This window comes from Glycine max, chromosome 14 (genome assembly GCF_000004515.6).
Source record: "Glycine max cultivar Williams 82 chromosome 14, Glycine_max_v4.0, whole genome shotgun sequence".
NCBI lineage: Eukaryota > Viridiplantae > Streptophyta > Magnoliopsida > Fabales > Fabaceae > Glycine > Glycine max.
In genome coordinates this window covers 44,176,571-44,198,511 of record NC_038250.2, presented here as the reverse complement: position 1 = coordinate 44,198,511, position 21,941 = coordinate 44,176,571, and the positions used below count along the sequence as shown (strand labels likewise).

Below are 21,941 nucleotides of genomic sequence, written 5' to 3'. Positions count from 1 at the left end.
ATTATTTGAGATTTTCTCTCTTTTTTTTATTTTTTTATTTAAATATTATAAAATATAAATATTATATTATATAATTTTTTAATTTATTTTAAAATTACTTATTTATTAAATTAAATTTTATATATTTTATTTTTTATTTTTTAAAGAGAATGATATTATTAAATATAATTATTTTTTTTATTATTTAATTTACTTAACATATTTTTTAGGTGAATATTTTTATTTAAAATCTGAATTTTCTAATATAATTATTTTTAATATAATTATATTACTAAATATAATTAGTTTGTTTATGCCATTAGATTTAATTAAAAAACGAGAAGACTTTTTGTTTAACAACTTCTTATTTACTGAAAAATATTATATTGCATTATCAATAAAATACTTAAACAATTACACTTGGCTAAGTTTATTTTAATACTACTAACTAATTTTTTGATTTTTTTAATTAGCGAACATAAAAAAATATATAAACAATGCATAAATTTAATTACAAAAGTACACACAAAGTAACTAAAAAATTGTACTCTAATTTTATCCAATTTTTTTATTTTTCTTTATCTGTATATTCTTTCTTTAAAAAATTAAAAAAACAAAATTATAAAATTTAATTTAATAAATAAGTAATTTTAAAACCAATTAAAAAAATTATATAATATAATATTTATATTGTATAATATTTTAAATTAAAAAAAACAAAAAGGAGAGAAAAAATCCCAAGTAATGTATATTGAAAATTAAATAACAAAGTAGTGTAGATTGAAAAAAAAAAAAAAAAGAGGAGAGAGAAGATGTATTTACGGAAAAAAAATCCCAAAGTTATCCTATTTGATTTCAACTATTTAAATATGAGAATTTTTGTTGTATCTTTGTTGACTTGGATATATTGATTCAGTTAATTTTCCTACCAACAAGAATTAAGTTGTATTTTTGTATTGTTATTTTAAAATTTAATGATATTTATAAAAAAAACTTTAATTTTTTTTAAAAGTTGTTAACATGTTTAAAATTGGTAACGTCAATATATAATAACTTAAGAGAATTATATAAAATACCTCACATTCGTATAATACAACGAGTTAAAATTAAGAATGGAATTCAAAATTTTAAAATTGTGGATTTTTTTAATTGTTTTCTTGATTTGTTGTCATATCTTATTGCTTGTTATGCTGATTGGAATATCCTTACTTTTTTTGTTTTAAATAAATCTTTTGTTAACAATTTTTATAATAAAAAATTAAAGTTTCTTTTTTCAAATTATCGTTAAATTTTAAAATAAAAATTTAATAATACAAATTGATTCCTATTGGTTGAAAAATCAACCGTATCAATTCCCTCTAAATTAAAAGGAGCATCATAGATATTCTCATTTAAATATACACCAAATTATTGGCATTTTAAAGTCAACAAAGAAAATATTGCACTACAAAAAAAAGGACCTTCTACATTAGTTAAAAAGCATATTCTACGTCGGGTCTACTACGGTCATAGAAGACTTGTCTTTGTTTGTTGTTGAAACAACGTCAGTGTTGTTACAGTCACCGTCGTAATATAATTTCATTCAATGATGGTGTTTACCGAAATACCCGTCGTTGATTGACTTCATGGCAACGTCGGTGTCGCTCCAATACAATCGTTGTTTGTGGGCCATTCTAAGTCGGTGACTAAATATAACATGACTTAATAGAGTTCCATACAACGACGTGTTTTCTTTAATACCCGTCGTAGAATGAAATTATTTTTACGACGGTCGCGACTATAAACGTCGTTGAATGCTAAATTATAAAGATGATGTTTGTGTGAACACCGTCGTAGTCTGCCTGACATTCAATGACGGGTATTCTAATTGATCGTCGTTGAATGGTTTTCCCTATGACACAAAAGTTGTGTTAAACCATTCAACCATAAATCATAAATTACCAAATTTTGAGCACAACAACATACGAATTCAAATAAACTACTTCCCAAATGCATGAACCACTATAACCTTATAATCAGAAATTAAAGACCGTCACAGAAACTAAAATTTTATAATCAGAAATTACCAAAAGCTTAACTCAATTCTTAAATCAACTAATTGTTTGTTTATCATCAGGTAGTTTGCACTTTTGAAGAAGCTCAAAAGTCTGAAGCCATATAAATAACATGATTATATATTATACAGTCCATTACTTGAGAATATAGTAGTTAACTTACTCTTTGCTTCTTCCAAATCCCAAAGATTTATTACCCTTGACCATGCTCCACATGCAGTGATTATACTGAAGTAGTGTGAGCACACAAAGTCTGCATAATGCATAATATTCCAAGTCACATAGTATTGTTAGGTTTAAAGCTCAACATGGCTTTGCTGCTACCATAATAAAGTGAAACCCATGTCACAAAGGGAACCCAATCAGCAAACAAGGTGTGTTTCAGACTTTTAGAATAAACCTTCCACTTCTAAGGGATAAGCTGCCACCGAAACGTAATCTGTATGATGAATGTCGAACATATATGACATCTAGTGTGGTGACTAATCTAAACCTCTATGAGTCAGAGGTTAAAAACTGTGGCAAATGAGACTAACCAAGTCATGTTTCTCTAATGCCTACATCATGTTGTTTATTAAGGCATCGCCATAAAGGCTACAAAATTATGTTTCTGTAATGCAGCCTACTTAATTTTGAAGCAACACATTCTCTACGAATGAATTAGACTGGGTTAAACGAATCAATTAATGCAACACCCTCTTCAGGATCTAGGAATGAATTTTGTTACTAACCACATAACCATATATAACTCTGCAAACTCAAAAAAATCTATAATCCAAGCATAAGACAAGTTTTTCCCAAGGAACACTAACTAGAAGACACCAGCCACAGTCCCCCACATGGACTAACAAATGGATCAATATATCCAATAAGAACAAGACCTTCAAAACTAATTCATAAGAGCCTTTATATACTAATGTACAGATTGAGGCCCTTATATTATGAAGCAGTTTCTTAAGATATAAGCATGGTAGTATGCTAAATACATGTTGGGATATAGATGCAGATGTTTAAACCACAATGGGCATGCACATGAGCAAATTATGCTTTTACATTAATTAAATCCAGCGCAATACACATGAAAGGAGGGAACGCAGAAAGAATAGCTTTTTTAAAACTACAATAACAACGAAAACTTGTGAAAATTCAAGGGTTGTCTATCATTTATCGATATCAGAGCTAAAACTTAAGAGAGAGATATTGACCTAGCCTTTGCAGATTCAGAGAGACAAAGAGAGGTATAACAACAACACTAAACTGCTCCTGTGGGAAAAATAAGAGCAACACTAAATTGCTCCACATGGAAAATCATTTACCAGTGTAAAAAATAACACACAGGATGGCCATGATTCTACACAAAAGCAGACATGATTCACGCCACAATAACTGTATTACTCACTGTATTACTACTATGAATCAAAAATAGTATAAATGCCGATAAAAAAATTTATACCAATTGTCTCAAATACACCAAAATTGTTATTCCTAACCCATCACGAAGCCTTTTTACACCCGGCCAATGTCTGTATTCTTTAAAAACTAGTCCATTTCTTCTGAATTGTTGTGATGGTGTCTATGCCCAATGGCGTGTCATCACCAAACCACTACAAGTTTTAATATTTAAAGTTAGTAATGCAAATAAAAAAATTGAGTACAAATCATAGTCAACAATCTTAGAAAGTGAACTTTATGTATACCTGGGACCAATCACTCTTCATCTCCCCGCTTATGATGTTCCACATCCAATGCATCACGTAATATCCACATTCATAACATTCGGTTTGAACGTGACTCTACATATGAAAATTAATTGAATATCATATACATTACAGTATTACATCACATTAGTAGACAACAATAAGGCATGCTAGATATGACTAACCTTAACTTCAATCCACTTAGGTGTAACTGGCTTAGTATCACCAAACGAACTCGTCTTTAATTTGTTCATTGCACTGGTTAAAAAAAAACCACATCAACCCATATAGAATGACAACATATTCAATGATGAACATTGAAAAAACCACATCAACGCATATAGAATGATAACATATCAATTTGGACTAAAAGTAAAAGAATTTAGGAAAAAAACATAATTAATTTTTAAATATAAATGCCATTACTAAATGAATATTATGTTTCGTTAAATGAAAATAAGCTCAATTAACTTAATAAAATTCATTTCATAATAAATTACAAACTTTATTAACTTAATTAATAATAATAAATGTAATGAAATATCTCAACACGGCTACCTTAACTTCGGAGCCACATCGAAAAGCTACAGCAATGCCAAGTTGCACTATTTAATTTGAATTATTTAAATATACACTGTCTGATCTTTATTTTGAAGTCAAACTTAGCAAATATCGACATCAATTTGAAAACAACCACCGTCACTCACCCATTTCCCCTATAAATTCAGCGTTTGATGATCAAGCACGTTGTAGCCAGCACTTGCATATTCTTTCCCTTTGACAACTGCAATCTAAGGTAGAAATAACAAACACAACATGGGTTCTTTGGGCACAATCAACAAGCCACATGCTGTGTGCATACCGTACCCAGCACAAGGCCACATAAACCCAATGCTAAAACTAGCAAAACTCCTTCACTTCAAAGGCTTTCACATAACCTTTGTAAACACTGAGTATAACCACAAACGCCTTCTCAAAGCAAGAGGCCCTGATTCCCTTAATGGCCTCTCTTCATTTCGCTTTGAGACCATTCCTGATGGTCTACCTGAGACTGATCTGGATGCCACACAGGATATTCCTTCCCTGTGTGAGGCCACTAGAAGAACTTGCTCTCCTCACTTCAAAAACCTTCTTGCTAAAATCAATGATTCAGATGCTCCTCCAGTGAGTTGCATAGTTTCTGATGGTGTCATGACCTTCACTCTTGATGCTGCTGAAGAATTGGGTGTCCCCGAGGTGCTGTTTTGGACCACTAGTGCATGTGGATTTATGTGTTACGTGCAATACCAACAACTCATTGAAAAGGACCTAACACCTCTCAAAGGTAATTAAATTTATTTGATTTTATTATTAGTACTTTGGCAGTTAATTTTTCAGGGAGCTATATTACCTGGGAACGATATTTATATACATAAATTTGTGAGAATATCTTTTTTAACGATAAATATTAATTTATTAGTTTGGTTAGAACAAAATATTCAAACTTTAGATTTTTTTTAATAATTTACTTTTTACTTCTTTTTAACCATCAGATGAATCTTATATCTTTAAATTTGTGAGAGCATGCTCATTATAAAATATTTTTTTATATTACATTTCAAATTATGGATAGAGTTTGTGACATATATTATCTTAAAAAAAGTTTATGGGGACAATTTGGTAGCTCCTAAAGTCTTCAAAGCATATTCGTTCTTGTACACTTTGGTCTACATGAAAAAATTGTACTCTATATGTCCCTGTTCGATTATGTATTTCATACGATTTTTTATGTTTGGTAATAGCATAGTATGAGTCTAATTTAATTAATTAACTCTTTTGTGTTTGACATGTAGACTCTAGTTATATCACAAATGGTTATTTGGAGACTACCATCGATTGGATACCAGGCATTAAGGAAATTCGATTGAAGGATATTCCCAGTTTCGTTAGGACCACAAATCCAGATGAGTTCATGCTTGATTTCATACAGTGGGAGTGTGGGAGGGCTCGAAGAGCTTCTGCAATAATTTTGAACACGTTTGATGCCTTAGAGCACGATGTTTTGGAAGCGTTCTCGTCCATTTTGCCTCCAGTTTATTCCATAGGTCCTTTGAATTTACACGTGAAGCATGTTGATGACAAAGAGTTGAATGCTATTGGGTCTAATCTTTGGAAGGAGGAGTCCAAGTGCGTGGAGTGGCTCGACACTAAACAACCCAGTAGTGTTGTTTACGTGAATTTTGGGAGCATCGCGGTTATGACAAGTGAGCAATTGATTGAGTTTGCATGGGGACTTGCTAATAGCAACAAAAACTTTTTGTGGGTCATAAGGGCAGATCTTGTGGCGGGTGAAAATGCTGTTTTACCTCCAGAGTTTGTGAAACAAACCGAAAATAGAGGCCTATTGTCTAGTTGGTGCTCCCAGGAGCAAGTGTTGGCTCACCCTTCAGTTGGGGGATTTTTGACACACAGTGGTTGGAATTCAACGTTGGAAAGTATGTGTGGAGGTGTTCCAATGATTTGTTGGCCTTTCTTTGCAGAGCAACAGACCAATTGTCGGTTTTGTTGCAAGGATTGGGGGATTGGGTTGGAGATTGAAGATGTTGAGAGGGAAAAAATAGAGAGCCTTGTGAGGGAGTTGATGGATGGGGAAAAGGGTAAAGAGATGAAGAAAAAAGCTTTGCAATGGAAGGAATTGGCAGAAAGTGCTGCTTTTCGCTCTGTTGGATCTTCATTTGCTAATTTGGACAACATGGTTCGTGATGTTCTTTTGGGCAAAAGTCTTAAATATTAGGGGTAGAAGAGCTCAAATCTTTTAACTTACTCCTTTGTTGTGTGAAGACTTTTTTTAAAATAATTATTCCTTAGTGGGAAATGAAGTGTACCAGGTACAAACGTATCATTTGTTTATTTTTCTTTTCCAATTAATGTCAATCTTATTGAAGTATGGAAAATAATTTATGTATCCCTAATTTCTTGGATTGAAGAAACCAGTAAAAAAGGTAAAAAGAAAAGATAAAAAAAGGTGAAAGGTGTACTAAAAAAATATAGAAAAAAATAAAGTAAGAGTAAATTAAAAGAGAATGAAAAAGATAATGTGAAATGTTTAATTATCAAATCAGTGTCATACACATGAGAGTGCATGCTTGGTTCCAATTTCGCAATTTGTTTTCCCACAAAATTGACGCAATAAAATAATGCTACACAGGGCGTACATGCGAATCCAAACCGGCTGAGAGAATAATGTGCATATTATATATATGCAATTTAAGCTTAAGCTATAGACATAAAAGAAGCTTTAGTTCAACTAGTTAAATAAGATAATGATTCAAAAATAAAGTATAAAGTTGACTATTTAACAACTTTTGAAACTGGAAACTTTAAGCTTTTATTAATTTGTTTAGGTTATTTTGTTTGAGTTGTTATCTGGTTTAAATGAAATTTAAAAAAGGTTTACTGGAATATATATATATATATATATATATATATATATATATATATATATATATATATATATATATATATATATATATATATATATATCTATATATATAATAAAATGTTGTTTAAATACTGAAAAATACATAGAATATGATTTTGCAAATGCAATTGTTGGCGTTAAAAGAATTTACCAATGATGGACGGGATTTTGCAAGGTGTTATGATTTACCTTTTTTGTTACAATTTTTTTTGTTACTTTATTTGATTTGTTCCCATGTAAGTCAGATATAAAATTATCACAAACACAAACCACACATGTAACAACCGCAAGGAATGATTATAAGATAAGATTATCATTCATTGTCATCAACATCAATGCATTCATCTTATCAAACAATATGATCATATAGATTTAATTCATCATACATATCTCGTTCAACTTATCATCCATTCATCATTCACATCTTGTTTAATTCATCATTCATATCACATCATGAGACTTTTCACACCACAAGTATAATCAAACACCAATCTCAACATATGAATGTAAACTAAATGAGAATAACAAGATATATCAACTCCATTCATTTCATTTAAGGTTCACATGCACCTCAAGAAGCATTTAAAATTGAATTCCAATTGAAATGTATCAAAGGAAAATTGAAAGACACTCACGCACATTCACGCTTAAGCCTAAATTCATCTACGCTTAAGTCTAAAATCCAACAACCATATTTCTTTGCACACATAAGCAAAAATCACTCTTGGCTTAAGCGTAAATCTCTACATAACTTCGAATTTCATGAGTAAGCCTCAAATGGCTTCTAAATCAAGCCCAATTCATATTTGACATCATATATCATACATACATATCATTTCACACCCAAAATCAACATTTCAAGCATCAACCACTCAAACAAGCATTCAATCAAAGTAAGACTTCCCTTACCTATCCAAGCCCAATGAAGTAGCTTTGAGAAGAAGGAAGGGAGAAAATATGAGACTTTGGGTCCAGGATGGAAGCTTTCTCCCCCTTACCCAAAAGCACTAAAGCATCCACACCACTTAAACCCCCAAAACCCAACAAAAAACACATCAAAACCTTGAACATGAACACTTTTATGAAACTTCTATAAGTGTCCATGGAGGAAAATGAAAATAAAGGATAAGAGGGGAAAAATGAGGTTCTCTTACTACTGAAATCAGCCCAAAACTCAAAGGAAGCACAAGTACAAGGTTAATGCGTAAAATATATACTTGCACAAGGGCAAGTGAACTCTACGCAGTAGTATTGTGGACTTGAAAGTCTGAATATCATACCTTAGAGACTGATTGTGTTCTTGAATAATCTAAATCGCACAAACTAAATAAATTTGGGTTTTTATCTTGAGCATCAGGATTGTTTATCAATTATGTCAAGGAAATAAAACTAAAGCCAATCAACATTTTCTAAGAGGGGAATGTATGAGTAGAGATAAACCTGGATTATGAGTTCACATGTACTTGTTTTCCCCTAATTCCTATTATAGTTAAGAAATTAATCGCCTAATACCTCTTAATTTAATTGTCAACCTATGGTCAAGGTCTGAAAATATTTTTCCCCCTAAATTAATCCTTAATTGGTAATTTGGGATTTAATTTAGTATTAAGGATGAATTACATAGAGATTTGTAAAAATTAAAGGGAATTCATACCACTAGTTTGGTCATGAAAGTTTTATGAACCCTATCGTTTTACATGTCAATTAATTATGAATAGATGGCCACTAGCACATAATTAACTATGAATTAGAGTGATAAATTCCAATATAAAAGGTAAAACAATAGAATGACACAACCAAATGAATACCATCGAAGAACTTTATAAAAATAAGGAACTAGAGTACATGGATACAATTACATCATAATTAGAGTTCTAAGTGTTTAGCAAACCATGGTCATAATATAGCCCAACAACATACAAAAATGCATTGAGAATAAAAGAGATCGAAAGATTTACAGATTAAGACTCCAATTGTCCCTACTGTAGCTCTCTCTAAAAAACTATTACCATGTGAAAATAGAATCAAAACTAACCTAAAAAGCCTTCAGTTTTCTATTTAAACTGAGGAAAATAAATCTAAAATGTGGAGGTCAATATGGGTCATGCTGGGTCAGCACGAGTCGTGTTGAGTTAGCATAGGTTGTGTTGGGTCATCATGTCCTTCTATGAGAATTGGGGGTGCTGATTTCAAATTTTGACTCTTGAGTAGCATGGGTCATGCAAGGTCAATATGAGCCATGCTCAGATGTGTGACATTGATTGTGATAATTCTTGAGAAATAAGCATGGCCCATGCTAGATTAGCATGGCTTGCAAGTACAACATGGGTCATGCTAGTCATAAAAAAATGTGCTCTTTGAAACTAGCCAAGAATCATCCTTTTCTTCTTTCTTTTGGCTTTTTTTATTATTAATTTATCAGTTTCCTTGCTCAACTATTCATACTTAACATATACCCCCAAGCTCTAATAACAAAATAAAGTAACAAACAAGATAAAATGAGACAAAAATTGTGGTTCTAATATAGTCAAATAATGGTTTATCGAAGGTCCCCTCGAGAAAGGAGAATCAAAACCTCAAGCTCTCGAATGGAGGGTTTTTCTCGGAAAGAAAGAAGAAAGTGTTGTGAGTCTGGTTTAGTTTTTTTTTTTTGTCATAACCCTTCTATTCATTAGGGCAAAGGAACTTCGACTAATTTGGAGTTCAGTCGGGAGGTAAGTAAAGTCAGACCAAGTTGATTGTTTGTACGTGTAAGAGTGTTAAAAAATTAGGTAGGTCATATAATTTATAAAAAAATATCAAAATAATTCCACAAAAATTGATATGATTCAAAGAATTTCTAACTTTAAGGAACAACGATGACAATTGACGAGTTGATTGTTTATACGTGTAAGAGTGTTAAATTAGATAATGAGGTTTTTAAATTGAATAAAAGGATAAAACAAATTTCAAATAGAATAAAAAGAATAAAATTGAGAAGAAAAAAATTAATAGCTTATAAGCTGACAAAATGGCAAATAAAATTGAGAAGAAAAAAAAAGTTAATAGCTTATAAGCTAAGTTATTTTTCATAAGTTACTAAAATATTAATACAAACTCCTTTGTCTAACTTATAAGCTCCTTTGACCAAAATAAGTACACAACCTTATTTTAGTAGTTTATTTTCCATAAACTAATTGAAGTAACTTATGGAAAATAAATTATTTTATAAGTTTTTTTTTAAATTATCCATACTATTTTATTTGAAATTTTATTTTATCCTTTTATTCAATCTAAAAATTCTTTTATCTTTTTTTGTTAGTTGTCTAAGAAAACCTTTATATCTAATTTTATGTTATTACATATACACGATAGTAATGATCATCATTATATCATTCATTACTGTTACAAATTCTTTAAACCATATAATTTTATAATTATTTACTGAATTATTCTTTTTAAAAAAAAATTATATAACCTAATTCATTTTTTTGCATAATTTTTGTTTTTATCAAATTGTAAAAGAGAAAATTTTCCTTTTTATTAACTAAACAGTGCGCACAATTTGAGATGTCTGCGACGGACGGCTGCAAGCTTGTTATATTTTACTTTGTTTGCAAGCTTTACATGATTAATCTATTATTCTGGACGAAATGTATACACCTGGAGTCCAATTCAAATTAAACAGCTTTTGTTCTGTTTCGCCTGATAATGTTTTTTGGATGTTTTATCCTTGTAAAGTCTAATATTGTTTCAACGTTGAATTCTATTCTTCTTAGCCGACGTTCAAAAGAATCATGGGATTGAGCATGTGGAATTAAACTTTATCTCATGTAGCTTATAAATACTAATATTTTATTTCAAAAAGCAGAAGTCAAATGAATGCGAAATTACATGAAGAAAGAAGTAGGTTAATCAAAATCGAATCACACCTTTTGTAAACCATAAAATTGATAAAAAAAAAAACCAAAAATCGCTTAAACTAAAAATTGTAAAAACAAATTTTTAAAAATCATATATTTTTTATAATTTGGTTTGATTTTTGAATCTTATTATAAAAAACTGAACCAAATTGAACAAATTGCATATTATAATTATATTATTTTTTATTGTGGTAATTAGTAATAAACAATGTTTTCACATCAGATCAAATTAGTCATCACATGAAGACACTCGTTTAAGGATCAAGCTCAGATTTAATACAATATTTTTTAAAAATATTTTAATATAATATTCTAGTAATATTAAACAAAACAACATAATATACATAAATTGATAATAATAAAAAGTAAAATTTATTTAAAAGTGTCAAAAGTTATATATATATAAAATTTAAAACGACGTCATTTTGAAATATTAAAAAAAAAACAGTTTTAAGTAAAGCTAGTTAAACTGGTATATCCAAACAAACCAATTTTTGACAGGTTCAATATATTTTAGTTGGTTTTATGATACACTAATTTTTAGGAAACATTGAATCAAACATGTGATCAATTCCTAATCAAATCGGTCTGGTCCAATTTTCAAAACAATGGTAATAAGTATTAAATAATTTATTAATTTTTCTTTGTTTTATAATTAAAATACATATTTTATTTTCATATGTTAAAAAAAGATATATTAATAATGTTAAATATCAAGTTATACATAAATTACTATTATGTTATAAAAAGAGTTGATAATATTCTTTTATATCAATGCTAAATAAAATTAAAAATAATAATTTTTAAGATATGTTAAACAAAATTTAATAGAAAAAATGTTTTTTAAAATAATATAACATAATAATTATATAAGTGTAATTAATAGATTTTAAATTATGATAAAATATTAAAAAAAATAAAAAAAAATCATCAAATGAAACCGAATCAAAGGGTAAAAGTTAAGATTGGTCTGATTTAATTTGAATTTAGTGTTATATTAAAATTGAATCGTATTTTTATTTTATATTTAATTTGAATGATTTTTTATCTAAAAATTGAATCAAACCTGACAACGAAGTACTATTAAAAAAATGTTTCAGTTTGGTTTTTGAAAATCATACAATATTGCTGATAAAATAGTAGTAGTCAAATGATAAAAAGTTTATTATCATATAACATTTATTTCGGTCATATTAACAAATAATAATTTCTAAATTGATGTAAAATCGTTAATATAAAAACTAAATTTATATTGCAAATTTTTTTCCTAAACTGAAATAAAATTATTATTTAAAGCAATGAAAGGTGTTTTTTTTTTCTTTATAAACAGTCAAATCTCATATATGTGAAAATAAAATTTAAAAATTTAAAATATACAATATAGCAATAATTTAGCCTTTGTCTTCATTAGACAGGGTGGGTAATATGACTTATACACGTTATAATTTTTGTCGTTTATTAATTGTAAAGATAAATTTATACTCCAAGGTTAATATATATGGGCGTTTTCTACACAAGCGCAAATCATCTAAAATAAAACTATTAATTAATCTACTAGGATCGGCCAAGTAATAGAGAAAATTTAGATAATAAGTATGGAGTCTTTTTTTTTTTTTTTTTTTTTTTCTGAAGAGTAATTATGAAGTCATTGATGTTAACACTAATAAAAAAAAGGTTTTTTACATCGCCCTATTAACATCGGTTATTGCTAAAACCGATGTTAACGAAAGCGCAGTGACATTTTCGTAATTAAATGGAGTTACTTAACATCGGTTTTAGCAAAATCGATGTTAACTACTTCATGTTAACATCGGTTATTTAAAAAATCGATGTTAACATGATGCTAAGATGAATATGGTAACATTGGTTTCGACAAAACCGATGTTAACTTCATAGAGTTAACATCGGTTTTGAGAAAGCCGATGTTAAGGAGTTGATTTTAACATCGGTTTGTTAAGAAACCGATGTAATCTATTTGATGTTAACATCGGTTTTTACAGTTAACATCGATTATCCATAAAAAACCGATGTTGTTATGTTTATAAGTTAAAACTTGAGATTTAACAATCCGCGCGCGCTCGAAAACCCTGCCCTCCCTCTTCTCTTTGTCCTCCTGCCTGAAATCGCTCTTCTCTTTCTCCTCCCGCCTGAAATCTGTCGAAAACCGCTCCCTCGACACCCACATTGTCCCACATTGTTTTCAATACTTCTGAAAAACCCACATTGTCCTCGCTTGAACCCACAGAACCCCCTACACTGTTCTTGGAAGTGTGGCTAAAAGAAAACCCTACATACACTGTTGGTACTAGGGTGCTGAAACACTCGTGGGTGCTCAAAGCTCAAAGCTTTCTCCGCGAGGTACGTAGGTCAACTTTGTGTATGCTAAGTTTCCGTGGGTGTTCATGTTTTATTGATGATAATAATAATAATAATAATACATCTTCAGTTGTAGTATTGCTGATTGAGGTATGAGGAAAGCTTAAAGTTTCATGCCATTTTGTTAGATCTCACTGCCATTGTCACTGTTTGGGTTCGAGGTAAGCTTGGTCTCTTTTTCATTTGTAGTTTACTTAGGAAACATGTTGAAGTTTGTCTCTGTTAAATCTATAGACTGCTTGGAGTACCAGTAGAGATAACTAGTGATAAGGATCCTGTTATTGTGAGTAATTTAGCTCACTATCTCATTATTTTGCATTAAGAAGGTTCATAACAAGTTACTGACACTTCTTGCAATTATTTTGGAGTTTGGGGCACTTGTTTGGTATGTCACTAATTTTCCAAATGCCTTCCATATAAATTTGTTTGATATATAACTTATACTATGGTGTATGCACGCATTAAGTTACCATAACATAAATATGATGTGGCATAAGCAGGAGTAAGCCTATTTTAGGGAAAATTGTAACATAGATTCAATTATATGTAGGACTAGGGTCAGATATAGTCATAAACAAATTGTCTTTTGGTTCAATTGATCATTATCATCAAGGCTAATAGTATGTAAAAGAATTAAGTTCACTTTGAAGTTTACACTTTGATGGAAGATAAAGTAGCATTTTATTGCCATGGTGGGCTAATCAATAGCCACTTAACTTACTACTAGGTCCACTGTTAGGAGAAGTTGGCAATGCAGTTGAAAATTTTAGTGTGTATGATACATCCTTTTGTGTGTGTGTGGCTTTCTATATATGAATGAATATATACACTTTCATAAAGGCTATGTAGATGCTTCTCTATCTCAAAGGCACACTGTTATGGTCCTTAGTTCATAAATGTTCTTTTTTGATAAAGCTTGATTTATTAACCCCACCCTTCATGCCATATGCTTTTCAATGACATCGGTTCTATCATTTTTATTTTTCCCACAAATAGTCCATGACTTTTCCAAAGTGCTTGAGTGATTGAGAATGAGTTTTCTTCCCTCATCTTCTGTTCTGTTTTGTTTTTCTTGTACGACTTCCTACTTCTAGACACATGCACTGTGTTCCAGTAGTTTTCAACCTTGGCAGTTCTACTATTGTTGTTTCTTGTTGCTCACGACACCCCAAACCTCCCTAATTAACTTCCTCTGTGCTCTGCAATTGTTTTACCCTCATTTGCTGGCTTCTTAGTTTAACTCCTTGCCAATGAATGAAACCAGTGTCATTCTATATTATTCTCAGCTTTCAATAGGCCATGTTCTTCACTCGTAAAAAAAAACCGAATAATAATGCATGAAGCCCTGTTGAAGCTGAGCCAATAAAAAGATAGCTTTTAGTTCAATTAATGTTGTTCTTTTCCTCACCCAACAGCTACCTATGTTGTTGTATGCAACCCTTTGCTCTTTTTTTTTATCGGCAAAGATAATATATTAGATAGATAAAATGCAGTACCAGAGGTATTGATATACATATATATTAGACCTTACTGTTGGTTCCACAGTCAGACAGTCCTAGTCTAAATGAGAACCAAAGTAAGGAATAAATTAAATATACATATGTTGCCCTGCACACTATTGTAGCCTCTACTGATACAAAAACCTTGACTGATACATATGTCTGCTGGTTCCACAGTCAGACAGTCCTAGTTTGAACAATATTAAATACTTTATGCATGCGTTCTACAAATGAAGCAGAATCTGATTTAAGTACTTTCCTTTCTGATCTCTACTAAAATATTTTTCTTTCCAAATGGGATACGGAATCATGTTCTTCTACTAATTAAAACATTCATTAGTGCTGCTCATATGAATATGATGTTGACATTCTTAATTGTGTCTGGTAAGGATTCATCCTCTAATGGCATCCATGTTAATCTACACATATTTCCGATTGCCAAAGTTTTTTCTACACATGCTCATGAACTTGGCCACAAATTCTGCAGAGAAGAGCATATTAGTCAATAATACTACACCCAAAACAGCAAGTCTCAACAGGTTATTGAGGGAAATCATGCTGCATATTAGTCTTTTCTTTTATCCTTAGAATCAAAGATAGTACTAAGGGGTTTAGACACTGTTCAACCAATTGAGTTAGACCCCTTCGATATTGTGCATATTAGTCTATAATATTATTTTATTTATGCTAGGCAAATCTATATGGCTAGCTTAAATGTGATTAAAAGGGTCACTATGCTTACCTTCTAACTTTAGTAAAGCTGTTATTCTTGGTGGGAGTCTTCTGTCCTGTTCATTATAGACTTTGGTTACTAATTTACCAAAAGAAATAAACATAAAATTGGGGTGAAGGGGTTATCTAGATTATGGAGGGAGAAACTCACATAATAAGCATGCCAGTAGTAAAGCTCCCTTCTTAAGCTAGCCTCAATTCTTTTTAGGAGATGTTCCACGAGTTTCTACTTGTTTGAACAAAATGTATAATATGCACTAGTATTTTGGTTAGTTGAATAAATTATTTATGGACTCTTATTCATTACCTGGAGAATCAATTTTGGGTGGACAAAATCAAACAGAAGCATTTGAAATTTCCCTCGTATTGAGAGTAAGCTGATAAAACAATAACAAAATTCAAATTAAAAACTTAATCCATAATCTGATTGAGAATTTTAAAGTTACAAAATGATGCTACTTATATTGTTTCTGCCTTCAAATAAGCCAATCTTATAAAGAATAGAATTAAAGCAACTTAGTTGTATTCAGAACCCAAATAATAAGATGTTATTAGCTTCTCATTCTCCCTTATAGAACATAAGATAGAAAGAGAAGTTTCTTGCCATGAAAATGATGGATCAGCTAGGATCTTGTTGGATCGAGTGGCCTCAGAATAATTAAGAAGGGGGGTTGAATTAATTATTTCTAAAACTTTACCAATTAAAAATTACTCTTTTATGGCTTTTACTAAATTGTTAAGAGAAAAAGGAGTAGAAGAGAAACTTAACAGAAAGTAAAAGCGGAAATTAAATGCACAGCGGAAAGTAAAAGAGTAGGGAAGAAGGAAACAAACACACAATGATTTTTATACTGGTTCAGCACAAACCCGTGCCTACCTCCAGTCCCCAAGCGACCTGCGGTCCTTGAGATTTCTTTCAACCTTGTAAAAATCCTTTTACAAGCAAAGATCCACAATGGATGTACCCTCCCTTGTTCTCTTTGAACCTAGTGGATGTACCCTCCACTAGAACTGATTCACAAGAGATGTACCCTCTTTTTTCTCAGTCAAACCCAAGTAGATGTACCCTCTACTTGTGCCACAAAGGATGTACCTTCCAATGTGTAAGACAAAGATCTCAGGCTGTTACACCTTTGAAACTTTGTGAATGGGATACAAAAGAATTCTCAGGTGGTTAAACCTTTGAATGCTTTTGTATTAGGGAATGGGAAGAATCAAAAGAATTCTCAGACTGTGTTGTTTTGAATTCTTTGACAAGGGAGCAGGGAGACACAAAAGAATTTAGGCGGTTAGTCCTTCCTTCTTTTGGAAAAGAGAGAAGAGAGACACAAAAAGAATTCAGGCGGTTAGTCCTTGGCGAATTCTTTTTGGCAAAGGGAGAAGAGAATGAAAAGATGAATAGCATAAGTTTTCAAGGTTTAGAAAACCAGAAAACTTTAGAAAGCTTTTGGTACAAAAGAAGAAGAAGAAGAACTTCAAAGAGATTTCAAGGCTTGTAAAGGATTGTAAGAGTTTGTTAGAAAGATTTTTTTAAATACAAAACAAAGCCTTGCTTTTATAGACTCTTCATGTCTGGTCAAGAAGGCCATTCAGAAGAGTTATAACTTTTAGAAAAAACTTACAACCCTATTTGAAAAAGTCAAAACCTTTTTGAAGAGTTACATCTTTAGATTTTTCAGAAACAGTCACTGGTAATCGATTACCAAATAAGTGTAATTGATTACACAAAGCTTTTGAGTGAAAGGATGTGACTCTTCACATTTAAATTTGAATTTCAACGTTCAAGGGCAATGGTAATCGATTACCAAAACATTGTAATCGATTACAGCCTTTTGAAAATATTTGGAACGTTGTAAATTTAGTTTGAAAACTTTTTCAAACTCTTTTAGCTACTGGTAATCGATTACAACAATATGGTAATCGATTACCAGAGAGTAAAAGCTCTTTGGTAAAGGTTTTGTCAAAAACTCATGTGCTATTCAAAGTTTTGAAAAAACTTTTTAATAATTATCTTGATTGAGTCTTTTCTTCATTCTCAAATCTTGAGTCTTGAATCTTGATCTTGATTCTTGAGATCTTGAGTCTTGATTCTTGATTCTTGAATCTTGATCTTTGATTCTTGAGATCTTGAATATTGATACTTGTTTGTAGACTTTCTTCTTGAGTCTTGAATTCTTGATTCTTGAATCTTGATCTTGATCTTGATTCTCTTGAGATGTTCTTTGATTCATTTGAGCTTTTTGTTCATCATCTTTTGTTGTCATCATTGTTATCATCAAAACACCTTTGAATCATTGTTGATTCATCATGAAGCTTTTCTTCCACAGATCTCTGCAGCAACTTCTATTACAATCTCCTCCCATCCAACCGAAATTTGTTGTTCTTCTGAAAAAGGATAGCTGCCCATCATAGTGCCCCATTTAGTCTCTATAGAGAATTTTCTAGAAATGTTAAAATAAATATGTTGTCAGTCAGAAGTTTACTTGTGTGCATTGCATGCTTCAAGAGCCATGATTGCTTTTCTGAGGTTCTGCTTAGATTTTGTAGCAATTTTTGCAGCAAAATTCACGGATAGATCAATTTCCTCATTCTTTGCTATCTGAATAAGAACCTCAATGATCTGTATAGTTGAAGGTTCGTATCTGTTAATTAATTTTGCTTTTTTGAAAGTAAATAACTCCTTAGAAGTTATAAGATGGTTGATATTAGTCAAGGTTTTTGTAAAGAAAGTTTCTCTGAATAGAGACTATCTTATGCATCACTTTTTTAGGGATTCTGAAAAAAGACAACAAGTAAATGGGTAAAGCTGTTAAAACAGAGTTAATGAGGGTTATTCTGCCACCCATAGAGAGACATCTTTGCTTCCATTTTGCAAGCTTGGCCTCAAACTTGCTGATGATAGGCAGCCAAACACTCCAGCTTTTAGAACTCGTCCCTACTGGAATTCCATGATAAGAAAAAGGAATATCCAGCTGGCTACAGTTAAGAAAATGAGCTGCATCCCTACACCAACCCTCTGATTTGCCCATGCAACCAAAATGACTTTTAGCATAATTTATCTTGAGGCCAGAAACCATCTCAAAACATCTCAGAATAGATTTTTGGACTCTAACATTATCCGTTGTTGCAGTCCCAAAAAACAGAGTGTCATCTGCATATTGCAGAATATTAACATCCTCTTTTTGACTTCCCACTTGATAGCTGCTGAACATATTCTTAGAAATGGCTGTCCTTATCAAACTTGTAAGGCCTTCCGCTACTATATTGAAAAGGAAAGGTGCAAGGGGGTCTCCCTACCTTAAGCCTCTCTCAGGGGCAAACTCCCTAGTGGGACTACCATTGATTAAAATGGATATTGTTGCACTAGACATACAACCATATATCCATTTCCTCCATCCTTCGCAAAAGCCCATCCTCATCATCATATAATTTAGAAAGCCCCAAGAGACTAAATCATACGCTTTTTCAAAATCCACTTTGAAAACCATGCATGATTTGTTTCTTGATTTGGCTTCAGCTATAACCTCATTAGCAATCAGCACACCATGGAGAATGTGTCTTCCCTTCATAAAAGTTGTTTGCCTTTCATCAATGAGGTGAGGTAACACAAGGGCCAGCCTGTTAGCTAGAAGTTTGGACAATTTTATAGACACACCCTATGAGAGAGATGGGTCTATAATCATTAAGAGATTGAGGATCATTGAGCTTGGGGATAAGGGCTATGAATGATGCATTGCTTCCTTTTGGGAAGATGCCATTGATGTAGAACTCGTCCAAGAACCTAATAAAATCAGGTTTCAAAATCTCCCAAAATTGCTTGATAAAGTTGAAATTTAAGCCATCCGGACCAGGACTTTTGTCCCCACCACAGTCCCACACAACCGATTTGATTTCCAATTCAGAGAATCTAGCTACAAGGCTTTCTTTCTCTCTTTGGCCAAGGGAAGGAAACTGAACACCATCCAGGGTTGGCCTATTAAAATTCTCCTCAGAAAATCTATCTTTGAAATGATATAAAGCTGCATTTTTAACACTGCTAGGCTCATGGACCTACACACCATCTATGATTAGACCTTGAATAGCATTATGCCTCATTCTATGATTAATCAATCTATGAAAATAGTTAGAATTGTTGTCCCCTTCTTTTAACCACTTCAGTTTGGCCTTTTGTCTCAGCATGGATTCAAAAGCATAAGCTGCATTCCAGAGCTGATCCTAAAGGGATTTCTTGAGCTCCACTTCAGCTTGAGACAAGGTTCTATCATTAATACCTGCCTCCAAAACGTTCAACTCCCTCTTTAAATTCTGGATTTTTCTAGCATTAATAACACCATTGGATAAGCTCCACCGCCTTATGCAAACTTTAATGAACTTTAGCTTTTGCTTTAGGACATAACCTCCCCATCCACAAGGGTGATAATTGCCCCATTTGTGAGCCACCAGATTCTGGAAACCCTTATCCTTCAGCCACCAGTCCATGATCTTGAAGGGTTTAGGCCCCCAATCAATTATTCTAGACCTCAAAAAGATAGGGCAATGATTAGAGAAATCCTTTTCCAACACAAAATGGGTAGTATCTGGCCATTGAGACAGCCAGTCATCAGATAAAAGAAACTTGTCCAATTTGCTCATGACACTACCATTAGGTCTACACCAAGTGAATTTTCTCCCAATAGACTTAACCTCCTCTAAAGCCATATCTGAAATCCAGGAATTAAAATCAGATATGATAGTGGAATTACCCACTGTCTGAGATGAGCTCATTCTCTCATGTTGGTGTCTTATAGAGTTGAAATCACCCAAGATACACCACAGGCCATCATGATTAGAAGTTTTCAGCTGCAGGAGCTCTTCCCACTGTTCTCTCTTCCCTTGTAAATCACAAGGTGTTGGATCAAGTGGCCTCAGAACAATTAAGAAGGGGGGGTTGAATTAATTATTCCTAAACCTTTACTAATTAAAAATTACTCTTCTAAGGCTTTTACTAAATTGTTAAGATAATGAGGAGTAGAAGAGAAACTTAACAGAAAGTAAAAGCGGAAATTAAATGCACAACGGAAAGTAAAAGAGTAGGGAAGAAGGAGACAAACACAGAAGAGTTTTTATACTGGTTCGGCAACAACCCGTGCCTACATCCAGTCCCCAAGCGACCTGCGGTCCTTGCGATTTCTTTCAACCTTGTAAAAATCCTTTTACAAGCAAAGATCCACATGGGATGTACCCTCCCTTGTTCTCTTTGAACCTAGTGGATGTACCCTCCACTAGAACTGATCCACAAGAGATGTACCCTCTCTTGTTCTCAGTCTACAACCCAAGTAGATGTACCCTCTACTTGTACCACAAAGGATGAACCCTCCAATGTGTTAAGACAAAGATCTTAGGCGGTTAAACCTTTGATACTTTGTGAAGTGGGATACAAAAGAATTCTCAGGCGGTTAGTCCTTTGAACACTTTTGTATTAGGGAAAGGGAAGAATCAAAAGAATTCTCAGACTGTGTCGTTTTGAATTCTTTGACAAGGGAGAAGGGAGACACAAAAGAATTCAGGCGGTTATTCCTTTGTTCTTTTGGAAAAGGGAGAAGAGAGACACAAAAAGAATTCAGGCGATTAGTCCTTGGCGAATTCTTTTTGGCAAAGGGAGAAGAGAATGAAAAGATGAATAGCACAAGTTTTCAAGGTTTAGAAAACCAGAAAACTTCAGAAAGCTTTTGGTACAAAGAAGAAGAAGAAGTTCAAAGAGATTCAAGGCTTTGTAAAAGATTGATTGAATAAAGTGTTCAAGATTCTTGAAATGCAAAACAAAGCCTTGCTTTTATAGACTCTTCATGTCTGGTCAAGACAACCATTTAGAAGAGTTATAACTTTTAGAAAAACTTAAACCAATTTGAAAAAGTCAAAAACCATTTGAAGAGTTACATCCTTTGATTTTATTCAGAAACAATCACTGGTAATCGATTACCAAATCAGTGTAATCGATTACACAATGCTTTTATGTGAAAGGATGTGACTCTGCACATTTGAATTTGAATTTCAACGTTCAAAGGCACTGGTAATCGATTACCAAAACATTGTAATCGATTATAGCTTTTTGAAATTAATTGGAACGTTGTAAATTCAATTTGAAAACTTTTTCAAAACAATTTTGCTACTGGTAATTGATTACAACAATCTGGTAATCGATTAGCAGAGAGTAAAAACTCTTTGGTAAACATGTTTTGAGAAAAATCATGTGCTACTTATTT

General features: G+C 32.0%; 1 protein-coding gene and 1 long non-coding RNA gene across 5 annotated transcripts; one reads left to right on the top strand and one right to left on the bottom strand.

Moving 5' to 3' along the window:
• Positions 1-1,361: 1,361 nt before the first annotated feature.
• On the bottom strand, positions 1,362-4,573 carry LOC102661251 (uncharacterized). Of its 4 annotated transcripts, XR_003264578.2 has the most exons (6): positions 4,438-4,573; positions 3,916-3,988; positions 3,731-3,826; positions 3,487-3,637; positions 2,197-2,286; positions 1,362-1,870 (listed from the first exon to the last, which is right to left on the bottom strand). It is a non-coding gene; the product is annotated as an uncharacterized lncRNA (long non-coding RNA). The 4 variants fall into 4 exon arrangements; XR_003264577.2 differs by having other exon boundaries at positions 2,197-3,637; XR_001384450.2 differs by lacking the exon at positions 1,362-1,870 and having other exon boundaries at positions 1,948-2,286.
• Positions 4,547-6,656, top strand: LOC100790111 (7-deoxyloganetin glucosyltransferase). Its single transcript, XM_003544752.5, has 2 exons — positions 4,547-5,054; positions 5,563-6,656. Exons 1-2 carry the CDS (start codon positions 4,547-4,549, stop codon positions 6,501-6,503), a joined length of 1,449 nt encoding a protein of 482 aa, XP_003544800.1. The 3' UTR covers positions 6,504-6,656.
• Positions 6,657-21,941: the final 15,285 nt, after the last annotated feature.